The 22,884-nt window shown below is 40.7% G+C and overlaps 1 protein-coding gene across 1 annotated transcript in view; it reads left to right on the top strand.

Moving 5' to 3' along the window:
- Positions 1-22,679, top strand: part of LOC141430641 (lysosomal alpha-glucosidase-like) — a gene marked incomplete in the record, with an annotated part of 42,308 nt that extends 19,629 nt beyond the window's left edge. The window contains 4 exon segments of the mRNA XM_074091440.1: positions 16,944-17,092; positions 17,487-17,688; positions 18,599-18,764; positions 19,375-22,679. Coding sequence (XP_073947541.1) covers positions 16,944-17,092; positions 17,487-17,688; positions 18,599-18,764; positions 19,375-19,694 — 837 coding nt within the window.
- Positions 22,680-22,884: the final 205 nt, after the last annotated feature.

Below are 22,884 nucleotides of genomic sequence, written 5' to 3'. Positions count from 1 at the left end.
AGTAGAGAGCGCCACCATAGGGTTCAAAGTCATAAGGACTCGATAACGTTACTCTGTAAGTATTTTTACTATATAATGATAATCTTAGTATCCGCAATATGGCACTTCCCACTATTTAAAACACGCATAGCCGAGAAGTTGCGTTAAGTCAGCTCATTACAGCCACACGGCACCCGACCAACACCGCCTCGCCTCGATCGGTTTGTATTCTTCATATGGATTTGTATGGGCATGCGCTCACTACATCAACTCCGTAGCGTCACGGATCGCCTCATTCGCGAGGTTGCCACGCGCGGACGGCTAGTGGACCACTCGGTGATAGCCCGCTGCTCGCCGCCATAGTGACTATTCTATTAGGAAATTCGAGGACCACGCGAGGTCCACTCGTCAACGCGGCGTCCACCCGTGGACCATCTGTCGACAACGAGTGGACGCCGGAAGTCAAGGCGGTGCTGGTCGGGTGCCGGGTGGCTCTAATGAGATGTGACCTTTAAACGCCCGCACCGCTGATTTTCTGCCAGAACCGTCTGTGACTCACGGAACGATACACAAACATACTAAATGGGTCAATCAACTTTATAGTGTTGTTATTCTGTCCCGTGACCCAGAAGACATCAGTGATACACTTGCTTAGATAAATGTTTGCAATGTATCATACTAGCATGCTTATGAGAGAACTGTCACAACTCATAGCTGTTAGTGGATTTCTACCCCGTAAAATCATACTATTAAGAAGTGACCCAGGAGACGTTACCATAAATTACAACAAACAATAGGTAAAAAGAAGAGAAAAATAACTGTAAAAAAGTATGAAGAAGTAGATAACTAAGTTGTGTTTATAAATCTAAATATCGATAGGATGTAGATTATTAATTATTCTTCATCTCTATTTGCAGTATAAACACGCAGGACGTCGGCGGTCTTATCCTTTCGGACAGATTCCTCCAGCTGTCGGCTATATTGCCCTCTCACCAGATGTACGGGCTGGGAGAGAGACAGTCGCGGTTCCTTCTGGACACCAATTGGCAGACCTATACTATGTTCAACTATGACACCGCTCCTACGGAGAATGTAAGTATTTTAATAGTACATTGTGTCTTAAGGGCGGTAAGTAAGGAATTACGAACGAGAGTCTATTAGAAGCCCGAAGTCGAAGACTGAGTCGATGTTCGTAATTCTAGTACCTACCGCCCGTGCGACATACAATGTTTTTCATCACATTTGCGAGTAAAATTGTATATTTGTAAAAGAAAAACTAATATTTTTTCAAAAATTTCCGATACCGCTAACTACGCTCTTGGCAGCGCCAGCCTTATTTTGGGGGTTGCATGCAACCAAGGTAGCCTGCATTTTTCGACACTGTTTACGAGCAAGTGTGATGAAAAAGCTTTTTATTGACTTCGCTTTGTAATCCTTCTTAGCAGAAATTGGAATTTTCGTGGCACTTCTGCGACTATAATGAAGTGGTCTACTAACTTTTAAACAGTTTCCTATCAAATTAATATATGGATTAAGTAATTTTTTTTGACAGATACGTCTTATCGACACATTGGTTTTATGACACTAACCCCCTGTTTCACCATCCATTGATTAATTTTTCTGACGGATAAATGTGATGCCGTCTCTGTTTGTTTTGTTCGTATAGAAGAAGACGGCGTCACGTTTATCCGTCAGTTATAATCAATGGGTGGTGAAACAGCCCCTTAATCTAGGAATGGTATTTGCCTGGTTTACGGTTAATGTTAGAGTGATAGGCTGTTATAGGCTGACCAGGAAAATAAAAAACCTGATTCGAGGCCAGTACTTCTACGTTTTATATTGCAACATTCTTTACACTTACTATACGATACCTATCAGTCCACATATTGACAACGGTGTTGGTGATGTTATTTATAGAAATATTTTCTAATTCCTCTGACTTTTTCTATGAAAAATACTTTTATACATTGTGAATTATTTTCCTTCCAAGGCTATGGATACTCTTCGGCATTTTAACGCAAAAAAGCATAAAATAACACTTTAAAATACCGCACGTAAACAACGTTAAACTTTGACAGCAATAGACAGATGACATTTGAATATACTGTTACCAGTGCAAGAAATTAGTTCTATTGGTTTTCCGCAATATGGCGAGGTTTTTTATAATTCTGGTCAGCCTTTACTGAACCAGTGAGATACACCCTTTGGCCTCATCTGACATTGGGTCCTCATTCTGAGAGGAGGCTTGTGCCCAGTAGTGGGACGTATACAAGGTGTTAATTAAATAATTGAAAACCTCAGACACCCCAAAAATATTTTTTCATTTTAAGTCAGTTGTTTGCAGTTATTTTTGAATACCATCAATCATTATTTTAAGAGATATTCGTGTGTTTTGCTTAGCCAGTTATTCTCCTTCATAACTCTACCCTTATAATTTGTACTTGTCAGTTGCGCTTTGACGTTTTTAGAAGAAAATCACACATTGACAGCAAAACGGCCAGTGTTAAATAATTATCGACATAATATGCAACCTCGCTATTATATTTAATTGGCGCATGTTGCAGTCGTAACTTTTAGACTGGGCGCAATATAAAAATGATTTTAAAACACAAACACCAACTAATTTAAAACATAGTGTGATCGATTCTACTCTCGATTCTGAGCAAACTACTTTCTGGTTTTCAGTTATTTAATTAACACCTTGTATAGGCTGGGATGAAGATAACAGCTCAAAAGTGCCATGAAAATTTCGGTCTCAGGTTATTAGCATACGGGACGGGTTCTTCCTGGACATGTGTATATTTCCATTGCACCACTGTCATTTCTTTTAGACTAACCTGTATGGCACACACCCCTTCTACCTGAATCTGGAACCCAGTGGAAAAAGTCACGGGATGCTTCTACTCAACTCCTACGCTATGGGTAAATATTTGGCTTATACCGAGTATTAGACGTATTGTACTAACCTCTTGTGTCCGTTGATTTGATGCTGGCAGCATAGTTCCATTTTTGAATAATAATATGAAATGGACGCAAGGGCGTTAAACAGGAGACTTGTATCCGAGCTGCCAACGTAGGAAGTTGATTTGAAATACATATGAAAATGTCCTAAAGAAGTGTTTTTAATTGCTTAATAATTTAATAGGGCATTATTAGGATAGTGGACCGTCTGTCCACTACAAATTGGTTGGTATACAGTCACAAAACAGAAAGGTACAGAAATCAATCTCATGTATGTACTTCACTTTTCATACCTACGCTCGGCGGTCGCTCTCGGCTTAATAATAACTAAAATATTTCAATGTTAATGTCATTGTTATATTACAACCCTGTCACAGAAAATATCTTGCGACGATTTCGACATTTGCGAAATGCACGATTATTATATTTTAAAGTGTAATAAATTCGCATTCTTCATTATTAAAAAAGTTCACCCGTCTGCGTGTCTCAAGCGGATGGCACTCGCGCTTGCACTGGTTCCAACCGGTCCGAGATATCGTGTCCGTGAGCAGTGTGTATGTGTGCGTTGCTCGAGTGCACTTTGTATGTAGATTAAGTTCTGTACCTTTTTGTACAAAGAGATTGATGCTTCATTGACTTAACAATAAGGGCGCGGCTTGCTTGTGCTTGTTTACCTCATCTATATTTGGTTTGGATAGGTATTTAACTAAATGTAAACAAATAACGTCAATTGGTGTCTTAAATATCGAAATTCCCCCATTAAAACTATCTGAACATTTACATTTCTGTATTGAAATACACTAGTCTAGTTTGTATTACAATGATAGATAAGTAAATGTATAAAAATAGCAGCTGAAGTTTGTTTACATTTAGTTAAATAGCGTAGGACGTCCACCCACGGTTGTTTGTAAATCTGTTTAAAAAAATATACCTCGTTCAGTTTCTTGCCGGATTCTTCTCAACAGAGGTTTTTCCGAACCGGTGGTAGATTATTTTTGACATTCATAAGTGCTTGTTGTAGCCTCAATTGAATAAAGATATTTTGACTTTTGACTTTTTTTTTGATGCATAAGCCGCTTCCATCTGAGGCAGCTGGAGGCCTATGTCCACCGGTGGACGTCCTATGGCTGATATGATGATAATGATGAATTAAATACCTATCCAAACCAGGGATAGAGCTGCGTATAGACTTCGCACGGCAAACCATCGCACATTATCTCACGCGGCACCCTCGCCACAAAAAATACGAGATACGCTTACGGAGATTTGGACTACCAAATTGATAGTTTTTGCCTTTACATCTCTACGAATAATAAGTAAAGTTATATTTCATCATCATCATCATCATGTCAGCCGAAAGACGTCCACTGCTGGACATAGGCCTCCCCCAAGGCTCTCCACTCAGACCGATCTTTGCTTTCCGCATCCACCGCGATCCCGCGATCTTTAACCAAGTCGTCGCTCCATCTTGCTAGAGGCCTACCGACAGCTCGTCTCCCGGTCCGCGGACGCTATTCGAGAACCTTCTGACGCCATCGGCCATCAGTCCTGCGAGCTATGTGCCCCGCCCACTGCCACTTCAGTTTCGCAATTCTATGTCGGTAACCTTATTTCTACTGCGGATATCATCAAGTCAAGTCATCAAGTTATGTTTATCCAGACGTAATACTCCAACCGACGCCGGCGATAACGTACCGGACGACGGGCGGCGTGCTGAACCTGTTCGTGTTCTCGGGGCCGGCGCCGGCCGCCGTCGCGGCGCAGTACACCGCGCTGGTCGGCCGGCCCGCCATGCCGCCCTATTGGGCGCTGGGGTTCCATCTGTGCAAGTGAGTTCCTCGGATCATGACACCAAATTGAATGTTGTTTAATTTGAATTTGACATGGATTGTACGTAAGGTTCACTATCGTAACTCTTATATTTGAATTTGAACTTGACATGGATTGTATATAAAGTCCATTGTCATAACTCTTTTCATACTCGGCTGGGTTCGATAGGGTTAAGCTTATGACCTTGACTGTAATTAACTTTTGGAAAAGGCCATGAAATACAAAACCACCGGGATTTACTGTAAAACAAATACAAAGATTTTGAAGCGAAAAGAGCTTTTTCACACGGCTATACTTTCATCTCCAATAATTTAAAAATTACGTATATTTAGTCGCTAATTTTAAGGTAAATCTGAAATATCACGTCCTTATTATTGTCCCTAGATTTGGCTACGGCAGCCTGAACGTTACCGAAGATGTGTGGCAGAAGAATAGAGACGCCGGGATACCATTTGTAAGTATGCATATAATTTATTAAACACATTTTTTTTATTGTGATACAAATATGTGTGAACTTTCCAATCAGCACTGGGCCCGCGTGCAAATGATGAGGGTAAACATTTAAACTCACCGTGTCAGTAACAGCCTATTCTCTAGCCACAAAATTAGATTTTTTCTTATTATATGTGTATTACTAGCTTTTGCCCGCGGCTTCGACCGCTTGAAATTCGGTTATCGCGCGCTGTTCCCTCGGGAACTGTGCATTTTCCGGGATTAAAAGTAGCCCATGTCACTCTCTGGCCCATAAATCTCTATGCCAAAAATCACGACGATCAGTCGCTCCGCTTCGACGTGAAAGACGGACAAACATCCAAATACGCAAACATACAAACACACACACATTCGTGTTTATAATATTAGTATGGATTTGTTACAGGACGTTCAGTGGAATGATTTAGATTACATGAACAATTCTAACGATTTCACTTACGACAAAGTGAACTACGCCGGCCTGCCGGAATTCGTTAAGAAAGTTCACAACGAGGGGATGCATTATATGGTGCTCATAGGTGAGTAAAATTGTTGTTATAAACAGAAAAGTGCTTTGGTGTGTAGAGACCTTTTAGAGAAGTGATCTATGATTGGCCATCGGGTAAACTCGGAAAGCACGACTACTCACGAAGTAGTCACATTACCACAAACAGGTCTTCTTTTTTAAGTAGTCTGTATAGTGTCCCACTGCTGGGCAAAAGCCTCCCCTCTTGTGAGGAGAAACAGGACTTATCACGCTAAAATACTCGAGTAGTACGAGTATTTACCTCGATGTTTCGACCACATTACAGTGGCCGTGGTCACGAGTAGACTGAAGTGTGGGGTGTCAAGTCTGCCTAGCAGCGCGAGTCCTTCGAACTACCCACACTTGATCACAAATAATACCGGCACTCGTATCTCGATCTACCCGCACTTGGTCGTTTTTAACCCCCGACGCAAAAAGAGGGGTGTTATTATTTGTCACCCCATCACACCGACACAACATTAACAACGTCCGATCGTCCCTCCGAACATTCATCCCGACGCCGAAACTTATTTATAATAGGATACCGCGAAGATCCTGATGTAGCTAGACAGCCTGCGTATATGCTTTACCAGGGTGTCCACTTTCTGGTCAAGTCAGGGGAAAGTCAGAGAAGCTCAAGGTAGTCAGGGAAAGTCAGGGAAAATCAGGGAAATTTGCTAGAAATCCAAAAAGTCAATGAAATAACTCGTGATTTCCCAAAACTTAGCTCGGTATTTTGACACCAGTCGTTCCAGTTCTGGGTGACGTATTAATAAAGAGTGGCACCATAGAAACAGTCAACGAAAAAGTGAGCACGTTCGGTGCAGTGAAATCTCATCTACGGGTCTAGCTTGTCAGGGAAATTTAGAAATCTGGTCAGGGGTTTTTTTTTAGGATTTGTAGTAGACACCCTGCTTATGTGAAAGGAGTGACGGACAAAGTTGTAGACGTTTTACGCAGATCCGACTCTGATAATAGGGACCGTCGAACATTTGTTTTTTTTTTTTTAGACCCTGGAGTGAGTGCTGGCGAGAAGCCAGGCGATTATCCTCCGTTCGACCGCGGCGTGGAACTGGACATCTTCGTCAAGAATTCAACTAACCAACCTTTTATTGGGAAGGTATGCTTACTTACCAGACTATCCAGTCGAGTGGTTAGAAAATTTACTATGACTACAAAACTACAATCCGGCGGAAGATATTTGTATGAAAAATACAAATGCTTGTCTTGGGTACAACTCGATTCGTGGGTGTTTAACGTATATTGAAGCACGTATCTATCTGTTTAGGTATGTATGTATGTGGGAATGAGGGTGGATTTTTGTACGAATGATTTAATGTAAACGAGCGACTGAATGACTGATGACTACTGCGGAGTGAATGAGACGAGCGAGTGAGTGAAAGAGATTTGATTTGAGCGAGCCTCTACGTGCTTGTTGTGTTTTCTGTATCTGTTTTTTTTATTCGACTGGATGGCAAACGAGCAGGTGGGTCTCCTGATGGTAAGAGATCACCACCGCCCATAAACATCTGCAACACCAGGGGTATTGCAAACGCGTTGCCAACCTTGAGGCCTAAGATGGGATACCTCAGGTGCCAGTAATTTCACCGGCTGTCTTACTCTCCACACCGAAACACAACAATGCAAGCACTGCTACTTCACAGCAGGATTAGCGAGCAAGATGGTGGTAGCAATCCGGGCGGACCTTGCACAAGGTCCTACCACCTGCAAAACCCACCTGCACCTTGCACCTGCTTATCTTGTATTCAGTAGTTTAATTTCTAATAAACCTTAGTCGATTTTCGTAACACGGGAAACGACGGTTGAAGCGCTTCTGAGCCGCACCCCCAACTATTTCAAAATGTATATTTCAGACGTGGAACAAAATATCGACCGCATATCCAGACTTCACGCACCCCGGATCTACCGCCTACTGGCTTGAAATGATGACCAGCTTGCACGAGGCCGTACCTTACGACGGGGCTTGGATCGTAAGTATCATCGGCTACAACATTACAAGATTTTATTTAACTTACTCTGTATGTGTACGGGTCAAATCTTACAACTAAATTTTGCCCACTTTCAGCTCTTCAGGTTCCAAATTGACTTAAAATTGGTCATACATACTTATGTAAATCTGGTGACAGTATAATCTGGCAGTGACATCATGGTAGTCCGACCATGATTGTCTCAGCAGGACAGAACTTCTTAATGTTTAATTGCATTTACTTGTTTGAGGATCTGACTGTTGAATGTTCAGACCTGAAGTTACCCATTTCAAGTTATACAATTAAAAATACAGTCTGTTAAGAAATAAACCGCCCCGCCAGGCATAAAGGTGCCCAATACACTCGCCGCGCCAATGAACCGCAATGGACACCCTTTGCACCAGAAAATTTCTAATTTAGATTATCTCCTTTACGCTTCCGTTGTCACAGGACATGAACGAGCCCTCAAACATGGTATCGGGTCCCCTGCATGGGTCCTGCGCCCCCGAGCAGCTCCCATATCGCCCCCATACTGCGGGTGCAGACGGGCTCAAGTCCAAGACTCTGTGTATGGACGCTCAGCACTACGCCGGCGACCATCGCGCCTGCCACAACTTGTACGCGCTCAGCGAAGCCGTCGCTACACACTCGTGAGTCCCTGAAACCCCTTTTACACCGAACCACTGCGCGGGTCCCCCAAACGGGTCCCATACCACCCCCACACTGCGGGTGCAGACGGACTCAAGTCCAAGACGCTGTGTATGGACGCTCAGCGAAGCCTCCGCTACACACTTGTGAGTCCCTGAAACCCCAGTACAATATGCAAAACAGCGCATCTCTAGTGAAAACAGTTTGGCTGATCGAGGTAAATGAAGCGTTTTCTATTATACTTCGTTTTTTAGCATTAGAAAAAGGGTAAACAATCTTGACGAGTCTTTTTATTGAAAAATGTTTTAAAAAATACAGTAAAGTATTACTTATGATACCAAGAAAATCTAAATGATCATATATGTCCCTGCTAATTGTTACATATTTGATGTGAATTATTTTTCAAAAGTGTTTTTTAATAAAAAGACACGTCAAGATCGCGATCGCGATACCTTCTTTCTAATGATAAAAAAACGAAGTATAGTTAATGACAAACCCATTCCTCACACATCTTTGGTGGAAACACAGCCTTGCCTATGGATGGTTTCCATGGTTAGGTGGCACGCTCAGGCGCGTTTACTACTAAAGTGTGTTTTTTAGTTTAAAGTACATATAATTATCATGTTTCTAATTATCTGATATATATCATTGTCACAGTGCGCTGACTGAGATCCGCGGCGCGCGTCCCTTCATCATATCCCGCGCGACTTTCGTCGGCTCCGGCCACTTCGCGGGGCACTGGAGTGGGGACGTGTTCAGCACGTGGCATGACATGGCCATGACCATACCGGGTACGTATCACGTCACATAGGCCACCAAAGACCGCCACAATGACCGGTACTGGTATGACCTGGTAGTCAATGCTAAACTTAACATTTATTACAATATCACCACAGCAACCGACAAGATTAAAATGTCGAAAGACGCGTCGAAAACACTTGGAAGAGCTACTGGTTCATGAAAGAGCTTATGAAGGGCTTATGAAACCTTCACATAAAACTTAGCCAAAACGCGTCGATATGTGTATCTGGCCTATCCTAACCTACGGTGCGCAAAGGACTGGCCTGACACAGCGTCAGAACTGATATTGTGGAGATCAAGACCGGAAGCATTGCCCAGCTGTAGGACACCATAATAGTATAGGCTATTTAAAAAAAATCGCTTCACGTCTGGTTACTTTTGTGTTTGTGTTTATATTTTTGATATTTGACAGATATTCTAGCCTTCAGCCTGTTTGGCATCCCAATGATGGGCGCAGACATATGCGGGTTCAACGGGGACACGACAGTGGAGCTGTGCAAGCGGTGGATGCAACTCGGCGCTTTTTACCCTTTCTCGCGGAATCACAACTCTATTAATACTTTGGTGAGTTTTCATAAAATCATTTGTGTAAAATAGACAAAAGTGAATATTTATGTGATAATGTAAATTCTGTTCGTACTTATTAGTAATTTAGTCTAGTAACTAAACAGAAAACTAAATCTTAGTAAAATAGATTAGTAAACGATTTAGTGGAGTGGCTCCATTTTATTAAAGTTTTAACTCCCGATGCAAAAAGAGGGGTATTATTTAATACCATGTCTTTCTGTCTGTAGCATTGTAGCTCTCAAATTTGTGAAAACGAGTTTTCTTGCGATGGTTTTTAGCTAACAATAATCTATATTAATAATTTCGTCCAGGGGTACGGTAGACTCGAACGAAATGCACATCAAATTGAAGAGCGTAAAAAATTAGTCGATCCGAGTCGACAACATATATCCGCAAAATTCGGATTATGGAGAATTTCGTTAAATTCTAATGGCACTGACAAACAAACCGCAGTCGCCATCTTGGGTAGTTAATAAACGTTCCGTTTCATACTAGCTAGCTCTTAGATACGGCTCGCCTTCAACACATCGCGTGCGTCACGCCAAAAAAGTATCCATTACAAAGAACTGTGACTCATGTGACTGTGTAAAACGAAACGTCTTGCCGGAAAACTTGAATGGATCTTATCAAAACTCAAAACTATCACCAACTACCTTCAACTATAACTATCTTCAGTTGTTGACGTTTGTTCCGAGTCGACAACTTGTAGGTAGAAAATTCGGATTTAGCGAGTATTTTCAATAAAAAATGGAATAAATTACTGAGTATATATAATGGCGTTGCGAAGTAAACATGTCAAAGTCATCACATCAAAGTGGCGTGAGTGTCACGTCATCACGTGTCACAGGTTTGCATTTCGTTCTCCATTGTGACCTTTTAAGGGCCCCACACACGGTACGATTCGTCGATTTTCATCAGATCGATCGTACAGACGGATCGTACCTTATATGGGGCCCTTTAGGTCTAAGAGACAGACATACGTAGTCGGTCCCAAAGTTCTGTCACTGGCACATTATTTTTAAATTTAAAACATGATTTTAAGAAAATTTGATTGAATTCCATTTTTGAATGTTTGTCAATTATTTTAAAACAATAAACAGTCATTCGCTGCAATTTCTCACGATGGAGTGGACGTTGAAAGAAAACCGAATAGCTGTTTTAGCATTGCACCGCTGTGGGCACTCGCCAAGTACCATTTTCAAGTTGCTCAAAAATGTAAATATAACGCTTAGGTTTGTGTACCGTACGATTGACAGGTACAATGAAGTCTCCAGTGTTGAGGACAAGAAAAGAATTGGCCGGCCTCGCTCCGTACAAACACCAGCAGTGATCAAAGCGATCAAGGCACGCATAGCAAGAAATCCTGTCCGAAAACAGAAGTTGATGGCTTTGCAGATGGGTGTCAGTAGAAAAACCGTCAAAAAGGTTTTAAACGAAGATCTTAGTCTGCGAGCATACAAAAAATAGAGTGGGCACTTACTTAATGCCCGTCTAAAAACAATAGGGTTTAAAAGATCCCGGAAGTTGTTAAAGCGGTACGCGAAAAATCGACACCGTGATATCCTCTTTACAGACGAAAAGATTTTCGATATTGAAGAGAAGTTCTTATTACGGGCCAACTGAGGTTCATTTTTGCGAAAAAGGGGTCAAAATCTGTGCGAAAGTGTACCAAGAGACGGTTTTGGATAAGCATGTCAAAGATCTGCCCAACACGCTATTTTCAGGTCATAATTTTGTGTTCCAGCAGGATTCTGCGCCAGCACACAAAGCCAAGACCACTCAAGCCTGGTTTGGCCGTCAAAAAATCGACTTTATAAGACACGAAGATTGGCCTTCCTCCAGTCCGAACCTTAATCCTCTGGACTTTAAAATTCGGCAGGTCTTAGAGGGGAAGGTCTGTGCTAAACCCCATAAAAATTTGGAGAGCCTGAAGTCATCTTTAAGAAAAGCAGTCGCTGAAATAGACATGAAATGGTGCGTGCTGCGATAGACGACTGGCTGCGCCGATTAAGGGCCTGTATTAAAAAAAAAGGAAGTCATTTTGAATAATTTTAAGTACTTAAATTTATTTTTTTTATTAATGTACTTTAAATTGGTATATAATTTATAAAAACTGATTGGTACTTTTGTTTTTATCATTATTTTCATTTGTGACAGAACTTTGGGACTGACTACGTAGTTATTTGGGAAGATTTAGGAGAAATATCTACTGGTGAAATACCGATACGTAGGTTAGCCGTTAAAGTGTTTGTGATAATAATTAAGGCTGGGAATATACGTCAGATTTTTCGATAAGTACGACAGTCTTTACTGGCAAAAAATTTTTTCAAACATATTATTATGAGTCTACATTTTACCCGAGCGAAGCCGGGTTTTCATCTAGTTTAATAAAATCGGTTCAGCTGTTCTTGAAATAGTGAAGTTTGAAATGAAAATGTCGGGAATTTTTCAACTTTTCTAATCGGGTTAAGGCGCTGTACGTAGTGAAAACTAAAATTTTAGAAAATATTTAAAATATACTTACACAATACTTACAACTGCAATTTTTTTATATGTATATTTTCAGTCTATTAGCTAGTTTTTGACTTCATCAAAAACACGATTGCTGACAAAAACCTCGATAGATTATTTTTTTGAAAAAGAGCCTTCATTTACACGTTAAACCAAATATTATGAAAACTATTATGAATATCAACACAAAATTTGCTTTATTAAATAGTTTTTAGCAGATTTAGATTTATGCTTCATAGATTTTCAATAGGTTGAGTACATCAATCATACCAATTTATTTCGTCTTTGGCAAAATAAAACGATTCTAGCGCGCGGCGGCGGCCAAGTATTGCCCAGTCGCCAGTACACGCGTGTACGTAGTCGACGACGGACCTGTGCACATTTTTCTAACGCGCTAGTACTACTTTTGAGAGCAAATAATATGGGTAATCGCAGTATTAAAAAAGTTAAGCGAAAGAGGAAACGCATAAGTGAACTCAGAGGACATATGAGAAGCATTAGAGTACCTAAACGGTAAGTACCTACCACACACTAATCAACCGGCCGGAGTCGGGCCGAGTCAGCAGGGCTACTACGAAACTCCAAACTCGAAGTTCGTGTCGTGCGGTCCCTCTCGCTCTCGTACTAAATAGTATAAGTGTCAGAGGGACCGCAACCCACGAACTTCGAGCTTCGTAGTAGCCCTGCTGAGCGGATTTCACATTCGTACTACGACCGCAAGCTGGTTGGCGCGGGCCTCGGCTGCTCACGGACGCGGACGGCTTCGTCCAGATTCTACCGCGACTGCCATACAAATTGTAGGCACGTTGTATAAACCTATGCTACTCACGGCGAACATGCGGCGAACCTTGCGGCTACTACGAAACTCTAAACTCGAAGTTCGTATCGTACCGTCCCTCTCGCTCTCGTATTAAATAGTATAAGTGTCAGAGGGACCGCACGACATGAACTTCTAGTTTCGAGTATCGTAGTAGCCCTGCTTGATCCCTTTGACAGTTTCACTGACATTTCTGATAGTAGATGCAACAGTTTCGATCTAAGTTTAGATTTTCTAATTTTTTTGCAGGCAAAGGTAATATCTTGCATTCAGCCAAGTTATTTAACATAAATTATTTTAATAAAATAAGGTGGTTGCACTTGGTTGCACTAGTAAATTATTGACAAAAACATGTACTCCAACTGCAATCCGGCTGCAAAATGGGAGTTTGGATGCAGTTATTGCGCAGTTAGTACAACTGCACCAGCACTGGACCCGACTGTCAGAGGACTGCATTCCAACTGCCATTTTAGGCAGTCGGACTGCAGTTCTTACGCAGTTCTGATGTAGTTCTGCCATTTTACAGCCGGATTGCAATTGGAAAGCGGTCCGTGTGTACCAGATCGTACATTACGACGCCTACCGCCTTCCTTATCAGCGACTTATTTATGATAGGTACTTCGATTTGTAATTTACCTTCACGTAAATCAAGATTGGTTTTTTGGAATCTTTTTATATTTTTTATTTCCATTCCAATTTTTTTTTATTTTACTATCATCCCGTAAAACCTAAATTGAAAATACAAACTGAAATATAGATGCACAGAAAAACCAGAAAAATAAGACCAGCACTGGGAATCGAACCCAGGTCCTCGGTATTCCGTACCGCGTGCTATACCGCTACACCACTGCCGGTCAACCACCACTGGTGGTCACTGCTGGTGGACCAGCAGTGGTGTAGCGGTATAGCACGCGGTACGGAATACCGAGGACCTGGGTTCGATTTCCAGTGCTGGTCTTATTTTTCTGGTTTTTCTGTGCATCTATATTTCAGTTTGTATTTTCAATAAGGAAACTAAAACTACTGAAATTAACAAAAATAGTAACTGGTATTACCAGGTCCAAGGTCTCCATGTTACGTGTCGAGCACAGTGTATATCTGCTGTGTGTAGTGGTGAAAATCATCCACTCAAAACAGAAATCATACTGAAAGATTATTTTGGGGGAAAAAAATGAAAGACAAACTAATTTCATTTTATATGGACTGGTTACTACCCAGTCCCGATTCCCGTCGAGCTCGGGGAATGCCACTAAGGGAAAAATAATCTTCATCAAAAATAACTGTAGAACCTCCTCTGACTGAAGAAAAAGAACTTTCTTCTACATATCTATACTTTTCAAGTCACGAAAATAAGAAAAGCATCGCTTCATGCTCCAGACAATTTTGGAAGAGCTATAAATTTATTTAAAACTAATTGTTGCCGGCGACTGCGTCCGCGCGGAATCCGATTTAGAGCAATTTTTTATTATATCCAAAAATATTTATTTTCCGTAACATATAAAGTATCCTAAATGTTGACCAGACTAATAAGCTATCTAACTAACTAACTAATTTGGCTCAGGGACCCAAAGAGGGTCTTGGCCTCCGAAACAAGAGCATGCCATCTGTCCCGATCGTGCACAGCCTCTTGCCAGTCGTGGTCGTGGAGACGTCGATGATCCGCCTGGACACTGTCCTCCCAGCGTACGCTCTTTCGGCAGCCCGATCCTCTCCCATTCATAGTAGGTGGCCGAACCAGCGAAGTCTGTGTGATTTTGTTACGCCGATGATGTTGGGTTCAGCCACCAGCTCCTGGATCCTTCTCTTTTTACGGATCCTCCACGTGCCGTCGTCTCTCTTGACAGGTCCCAGGATCTTACGCAAGACCTTCCTTTCCGCTACAAGGAGTTGATATTCCTCTTTGTGTGTTAGTGTCCAGGCCTCACAGTCATACATAAGGACAGGTCTTTCAACAGTTTTATAGATCCTTAACTTTGTATTCCTGCTGAGAAGCCTGGACAACAACACCAATAAGCTATCACTACACAAAATTTCGTTGAATTCTGTTTAGTAGTTTCTGAGTTATTATGATTAACTCAGGGACTTTATACATCCCCTTGGCCCATAGAGCTTATGGGAACGGAAGCATTACCATGTCCTCGGTACCGCTCTGCTTTCAGAGCATGACATTAGTGCGTGTGAGCTAACTTTGGGGGCGGCAGACGTGAGCTTGCCTTCGGAATCCAAAAGCTTAATGGTTGCTTGACCTGAAATATATATTTCAAATTTTTATTTTATTTATGACGGTGGAAGCATTCTACACTTCTACTGAACGTAGATATAGCTTAGATATAGTTAGTGTTTAGTTTTGTAACTAAGGGACCCCATACATCCCTGTATTATAATAATATTTTTTTTGTATTTTTTCTTTAATTGTATACTGTAGTTTTTTAGTACCTATTTTATTTGCAATTATTTTATTTTGAAAAAACGACTTTCTGCCAAGTTTCTTGCGGCGCATTCTTCTTGGCAATGATGGTCTTTCCGAAAGCGCTGGTAGTTCAAAAAATGACGTGTAAAAGTGCCCATTGCGGCCTATTTACTGAATAAATGATTTTATTTCATTTCGTAAAAGTGAACAGACAACTTTTTCTTTACTGTTTTATTATTATATGTATAGATTTGCCTAGCTTGTAATCTAGATTTTCAGATTGAAATAAAAATGTTTTTTTATTTGTATTGATTTACCTTTATATCCTTTTCATTTCGTCTATCTATCTATCGACCTATTCAGTCTAAATGTCTATCCATTACCTACGTTACAATACAAAGGCATAAATAATTTGTTTATTACCAAGACTATTCATATTAAACGAAGATTTTCTTAATTAAACCAAAAAAAATGTGTAATTATAATTTTAAGGAAAAATCCGGAATTCACATTAACCAGAATACGGATACAAACAGAATAAGGCCGTCAACGGGCTGCGTGACAGACGCGCGAGGCGCCCCGCATTCGCCTCCACCGCGTCGTCTGCTTCACCCCCTCAAATACCGAAAATTCTTCTATAAGCGCGTTATCTATTTACAGCCTTATTCATAAAAAAACCTTAATTGAGGTTTGATCGGCCTGTTACTTAGCAGACTGATTAAGCTTATTAGACGGTTGTCAAGAAGTATGATTCATAAACGCTTGCTAGCAGTCTGCTAGTTGTTGAGCTGCTGATAGACGGATTAGACGCGTTATGTTGGCAATCTTGACAAATCAAAGACAAAAAATGGCCTCATCGATAATTAAAAAAAAAAATTGACAGCAGTGACAGCAAATTAGCAGGAAAAAAAAGCGAGATGTTTGTTTTCCCGCCATTTCCGATCCGCATGTGTATGTTTAAGTGCAAAAAGCCGTAATTATGTTAATCATCCTAATTTTATTTTTTTCATATTTATTGTTAGTAAAGTAGTAAAGTAGCAGTAATTTTAGAGGATTTTTAAATACAAATTCCTGAAAATAAATTACCCTGTTTTTTTTTTAAATCTTTGCGTAACTTCACCCTTCACTAAAAATATCTTCGGTATGGTTTTTTGCTCTTGTCAAAGTCAGCTGTTCAAACTTGTGGCGGCCATTTTGTGACTTAGCAGGGAGATAAAGGAGGGTCTACGGTCCTCTAACTTTAGCAGAGCCTTGATCGACTGATTAGCGCTAACAGACGTTTATGAATCACGTTTTTTAGCATCGGGCCTTCAAGGAGCCTTCAAGGAGGCTCTAACTTTTTATGAATAAGGCTGTTAGCATCTAAAATGCTCGCTACTCGACTAAGTGAGTAACGTAGTTCGATCCGATGTGTAGCGTGGAGTCTTGTTCCAGCCGCAAGACCCGGTGAGCCTGGGCCCGGAGGTGGCGGCGGCGAGCCGCGCCGCTCTGCGCACGCGCTACCGGCTCCTCCCGTACTACTACACGCTGTTCTGGCGCGCGCACGTCTTCGGAGACACGGTCGCGCGCCCGCTGTTCTTTGAGTGAGTGTTGCATCATGTGTGAGACCATGGGCCCCAGTGACCCTGGCTCCGAGGGTCGATCAACTTTTTCTTGTCACTCGTTGCTATAGTTACGGTCTCCTGGGTCACTCTTTAAAGTTTAAACCGTAAGTTTATAGGATTCAAATGTGTCAAACATGCATTTATGTGGTAGTTTTAAGTCCCTTCTATAATTGGTCATCTAATAAGCATGTTAATATAATGTGACTACTTTTGTCCCCTCGCTGACGGGACAGAATAACAACAAGAAATAGTTGATCCACCCAATTAGGCACACAAATAATAAGCGATACAGAAAACAGGGAGCACAGAAAGAAAATTACAAGGTATTTAGGCGGCCTTAAAATCGTATGTTTAGAGATATTTTTTCGTCCAGGACCCCCGAAGACCCAGTGACCCACGACATCGACACCCAGTTCCTCGTGGGCCCGCACGTCATGGTGTCCCCCATCCTGGAACAGGGGGCGGTTTCCACGCGCGCGTATTTCCCTGGCACCTGGTACAACCTGGCCGATGGCACTCTGGTGGCGGAGAACGAGTGGAAAGAAGTCGATGAGAATACTACTGTTACCGTCAAGGTGAGTATTAGCAATAGTCTTGTAAGTGGGACAATCAACGTTTTCTTGTTTGTTGTTCTGTCCCGTTGTCCAAGAGACAACAGTCAGAGAGTTTCTTAATAAAACTACTATTGTGCTTAGGAGACAGTCCATAAAATAATGGATTTGTAACTATGAGAAAAAATTTTACTCAATGAATTTTAACCACAGAAAATTAAGATTGGTTTTTTGGAATCTTTTTGTATTTTTTTTGTCAATTTCAAATTTTTTGTTACTTTTACGGTCATCCCGTAAAACCCATATCGAAAATACAAACTGAAATAAAGATGCATAGAAAAACCAGAAAAATAAGCCAAAAAAAAATACAAAAAGATTCCAAACAAACAATCTTAATTTGATTGCTTAATAAGGACATCTCTTGTCCGGGTGAGCGGTTAGTTCCAATGGGGTGCTGAAAGTTTCTCGATGAGGGCTACAGCGTAGATGTCGCTAGTGTGTCGCTGCTTAAGTGACTAAATAAGAAAACAAACAAGCTGAGATATGTGGTGCATAGGAGAAATTCGTGTCTGTATCACTGTCCAGTGGTGGTGTAGTGGTATAGCACGTGGCACGGAATACCGAGGACCTGGTTTCGATTCCCAGCGCTGGTCTTATTTTTCTGGTTTTTCTATGCATCTATATTTCAGTTTGTATTTTCGCCACAGTAAATATATAGAAAGTCTTGGTCATGGTTATAAAGAGACGCCCAGGGGACGTAACCATGGCAACGAGGTAAAAAAAAGTTGATCGGCTCAAATCCTCGCGAATTGTTTTTTTTTTATACAGAAACGGGGTTTTATGGCCGCAGAGCTCAGATGATAGGGACGCTGGTGCTGGTATAAGTTGCGTCCCAGCCGCTCACTCTAAAGCCGTTACTGTTTACTGTCTGCAGGGCGGAGGTATACTAGCCCTCCAGGAGCCTCCGGCGCACGGCCCCGTCAGCACCAGCAGCGCCCGCAGCGGTCCGCTGCAGCTGCTGGCCGCGCCCGCCCCCGCCCGCGCCCCCGCCCCGCGCCGCGCCAGGGGACAGCTCTACTGGGACCACGGCGACACGCTCAGTAAGACACGCAAACACCACTGTGGACACAGTCGAACAAACTGATTCATGAGCCAGATGGCGTGTTGTCTAAGACCCTGTCCAGACGGAGCGTTTTGCGCGCGAGGGTACTGGCGCGTAGACACTCGCGCGTTTCCGAAGTACTAGAGCACTAACTCTTTCTACTCTCGTCTTAGACCGTGTGACGGAATGAAGTGGTTAAAATGATCGTGATTCCAAATGCGTGAAAAAAAACGAAGTAAAAGAATCATGAAGTAGAGAAGGGTCTACGCCCCTCAGACTCTTATTTTATGAGAAACGATATAATATTGGGTGATTCTGGAGACGTGAGCACTTGAGCAGGACCAAACCGACACCCTCCCTCAGTAATTGATAATGAATCGTTCACCATCATATTTTAGCAAAATCTTTTAAATCTTTTAGTTGCAGAATGACCATACGTTCAGTAAATAATTTATTATTTTTGTTTGCAACATTATAAAAAAAAACTACGTTAACCTCACTAATACTAGTACGACCTGCTTATGTATCCCGAATCCCTGTAGAAACCCACAACAATCACTCATTGCAAAAACAAAACTACATATCAATTAAGTCACTTATCCTTACAGACAGCTACGAGGAGAAGCAGTACAGCCACATAGAGTTCCTCCTCGCCAACTCGGAACTCAAGAGCGTGGTCCACTGGTGGGGTTACGGCGTACCTTCCGTCAGCAAAATATCCATCCTGGCACAAACGCTCCCGGTCAAAACGCTCACCGTCAACGGGGCGCCCTGCCAAAAACCCCACTGCCAATTCACTTACAACCCCAAAACGAAAATACTAGACATATTCGATATGAATCTAGCGTTAGACAAACCGTTTAGTGTCAAGTGGACGTATAAGCATCCGCATTTCAATAGAGTGGAGAAGAATGATACTTTGGTTTGAATGGGCGGTGTTGTATTAAGGTCCTTCCAGTAGAGTAACTTACCTTATGGAAGTTACGTCCTGTTTGACGCCCCATCACGGCACACTGTAGGAATCCTTATCAGAATTAGGGTCAATCACCTTTTTTTTTCTTGCCCGTTGTCCAAGAGACAACTGTGACAGTCTCTAAAAAAAACATATAATATACGCTACTAATGTGTTTAGGAGATAGTCCATAAAATAATGGGCTTGTAACTGGCTACGATAAAAATGTACGGTCGATGAATTTTAGCCACAGAGAACACATAGGAAGTCATCGTTTTTAACCCTTAGTTGCATACGGTATCAAAAAAAACTATATTTTTAAATTGGTTTTATTAAAAGACTGATCTATCTTATTCTGTTTTGTAAACCGAATACAAGTTTAACTACAATTTGCATGGAGTATCAAAGCGTAACTATGGTATCATAGCGTTAAAAAATAGAATGGAAATTAAACTAAATATTAAATCATGCAGCTAAGGGATAAACAGTTGTCCAGGGGACGTTACCATGGCAACGAGGTTCAAGAAAAAGTTGATTGACACTAATTATTTGTAATGTGTGCTCGGACATAATTGCGTGGAAAGAGATGCGTTCAGTAAAAGTAACAGGTTCGATTAAATTTGTAATCTAAAAAAAATCAGGATGTGCGAAAGTTAAATTGTACTTGTACTGTATTGTGTTTTTTGCAGTCGGGGAATATTTGAAGTTGAATTCGTAGAACGTGTCATTATATCTTAGCCTAGGGGTCTGTCGTTCCCCGACTCAATAGTGACACTGACACTATATTGAGTCGATAGTGCCACTAGATTTGGCGAGATGTTATTTACAAAAGTAAGTGAGTTGAAAAGAATTTAAAGAAATTGTAGCTGTTAGCTGTAAATTTTTCTGCAAATGCAAGTGTATTTAACGACTCTTCTTTGAGAAAATTTCGTATATTAAATAAATACGTCAGTAAAATTTACATTTAAAATAATGTTCAGAAAAATTAATGATTTTGAGGTCCGAGCTTTTTAAAAGTAGTGATGATAGAGTAGATTAATGAGCAATTCGTGAATTTAAGAGACATTTATAATTCAATTAGATAAGTGTCATGGGATAAGAATATCAATTTTAGCGTACAAATAAATATAGTATAAGTGTGTTAAATTTATTCCAACTGTATTTAAGTACATAGTTATTCATTGCAGAATTTATTTTTGCAGTAGAAAAGAAACCATTTTGTTATTACATTATTTTAGGGATTTTTGATTTATTTAATTTTTCATGATTTTTTAGGCCCTTTGTATATAGGGCTACCGGGTGATTTTCGAAGCCCTTAGTTGCATTAAAGTCCTAAAAAGTACAGTCGAGGTCAAAAATATCTTTACACTTTAGTATTTTGTCATTGTCACTATGAACACAGTATAAAAGAGGAGCAGTATTCCGTCTCGGCAGCGTCCTTGATATAACTACCTACGCCGGCTCGGTACACAAACAAGCTATAGGGCTGCCTACTCTACTAACTGTCACTCTTCAGTTATGTATTTGATTTGATAATGTCACATGAAATTTAAAGTAGGGAAAGGATTAGGAGAGATTTAAAGATAGACTAAGTAGTGTTTAACAAAAATGGTTTTATTTGGCTTCGTATATTTGTTACCTACAAATTAGCTACGGAGAAGTATTTGCGCCTCTTCTGGGATGTGCGAAAAGCTTTATTGTTGAATTTAAGAGTATAAAAAATTCGCATTCTGATAAATAACTTGAATGGATACGTTTTTATTATATTAGATAAATTTAAATATCCGTACACCGAACAATACTGTTTATATCGTTGTAACATATTAAGGTACGTAATAAATGCGCGTGAGTCCGTACGTAACCGCGCAGCACTCGCGACTGATGGTTGCCCAGGTATGCTGAATGTGCTATAAACCTTCTGGCAATTTTATACAAAATTTCAAACACGAAGTGACAGCGTCATAGCGTCAATGTAGTAAAGTGTAAATAATTCTGACCTCGACTGTACGAGGTAAAAGGTAGGTCAGTTTCTGACTTCAAGGAATGTTAACTATTAATTAATTAATGAGGCATTGATTGCCATATTATTTGTGTATCTAGTCGTAAGACATAATTAGTGATAAAATAACTAAACGTTTTATTATTTTGAACACAGCGCGGGTGTTGTGAGTGACAAACATGGAATTAACACGTTCCCTGTCCCCCATACAAAGTAAAAAATACAATCCACAAGTCGACTTGAATATTTTGTATGGCATAATGCATCCTCTTGGATACATGGACTAAGTGAACTAAAAGAATTTCTTTGCTCACCCGCGACCGTATGATAGCTAAGTTTATGCAAAATATGCGTGTTCATGCAGTTCTTCCACTGTAAGAACGCACACAAATCACACAAACCCATCTATCACCACCACTAACCGCACTACACTGACGCGTTTCGAACTCAACCAGAGCTCATCTTCAGAGCAACACAACCGTACACTACGCTACCAGATGTTAGACAAATCAATTCAATAAATTACATGGAGTAACACAGTTTTTGTAGTCAAGTGGTTACCTAGGATAGGGAACGTGTTAAACAAAGAGTACTCGTATGCTAAAAGTTAAAATTAGTGACAGTGACAAAGTGTGAAGAAGTAAAGCTACTTTTGGGCTTGACTGTACAGTTGCCCAGTGACTATTTTATACGATTATTTTACCTGTATTAAAACCTGTTCAATGTTTTTAATAGTTTTAAGTTGATGTGATTATGGTTTGCTCACTGCAAGTGGAGAATTTAATGTATTCACTAGGTAATTTGTTGTAAAATACAGCACATTAAAAATGCACAAATTCTCTACATACATAATAATATCCTACTTGTTTGAATATTGATAAAATATTTTATATTATTTAAGTAAGAATAATGTCCGTAACCTGCCAAAAAAGTGATATTTTACCTCGATGTTGCATTTTAAACAGTTTATGTTTTATTTTTCCATATATCAAGTCCAAGATTTCATCAGCATTTTCTTGAATCCTCAAAACTCTTGACACAGTTCATGCTCAATGCCAGTGGCGGCACAGGACCTAAATCTGGCATGGTCAAGATAAACGAGGCCCTATGACACCCCACACATTACATTACGGTTTTTTAAATGAGAAAAAAAAACGAGAAACTTTG

Source organism: Choristoneura fumiferana, chromosome 8 (assembly GCF_025370935.1).
Source record: "Choristoneura fumiferana chromosome 8, NRCan_CFum_1, whole genome shotgun sequence".
In the NCBI taxonomy this organism is placed as follows: Eukaryota; Metazoa; Arthropoda; class Insecta; order Lepidoptera; family Tortricidae; genus Choristoneura; species Choristoneura fumiferana.
Note: the sequence above shows the minus strand (reverse complement) of the source record. Positions and strands in the feature narration are given on the sequence as shown.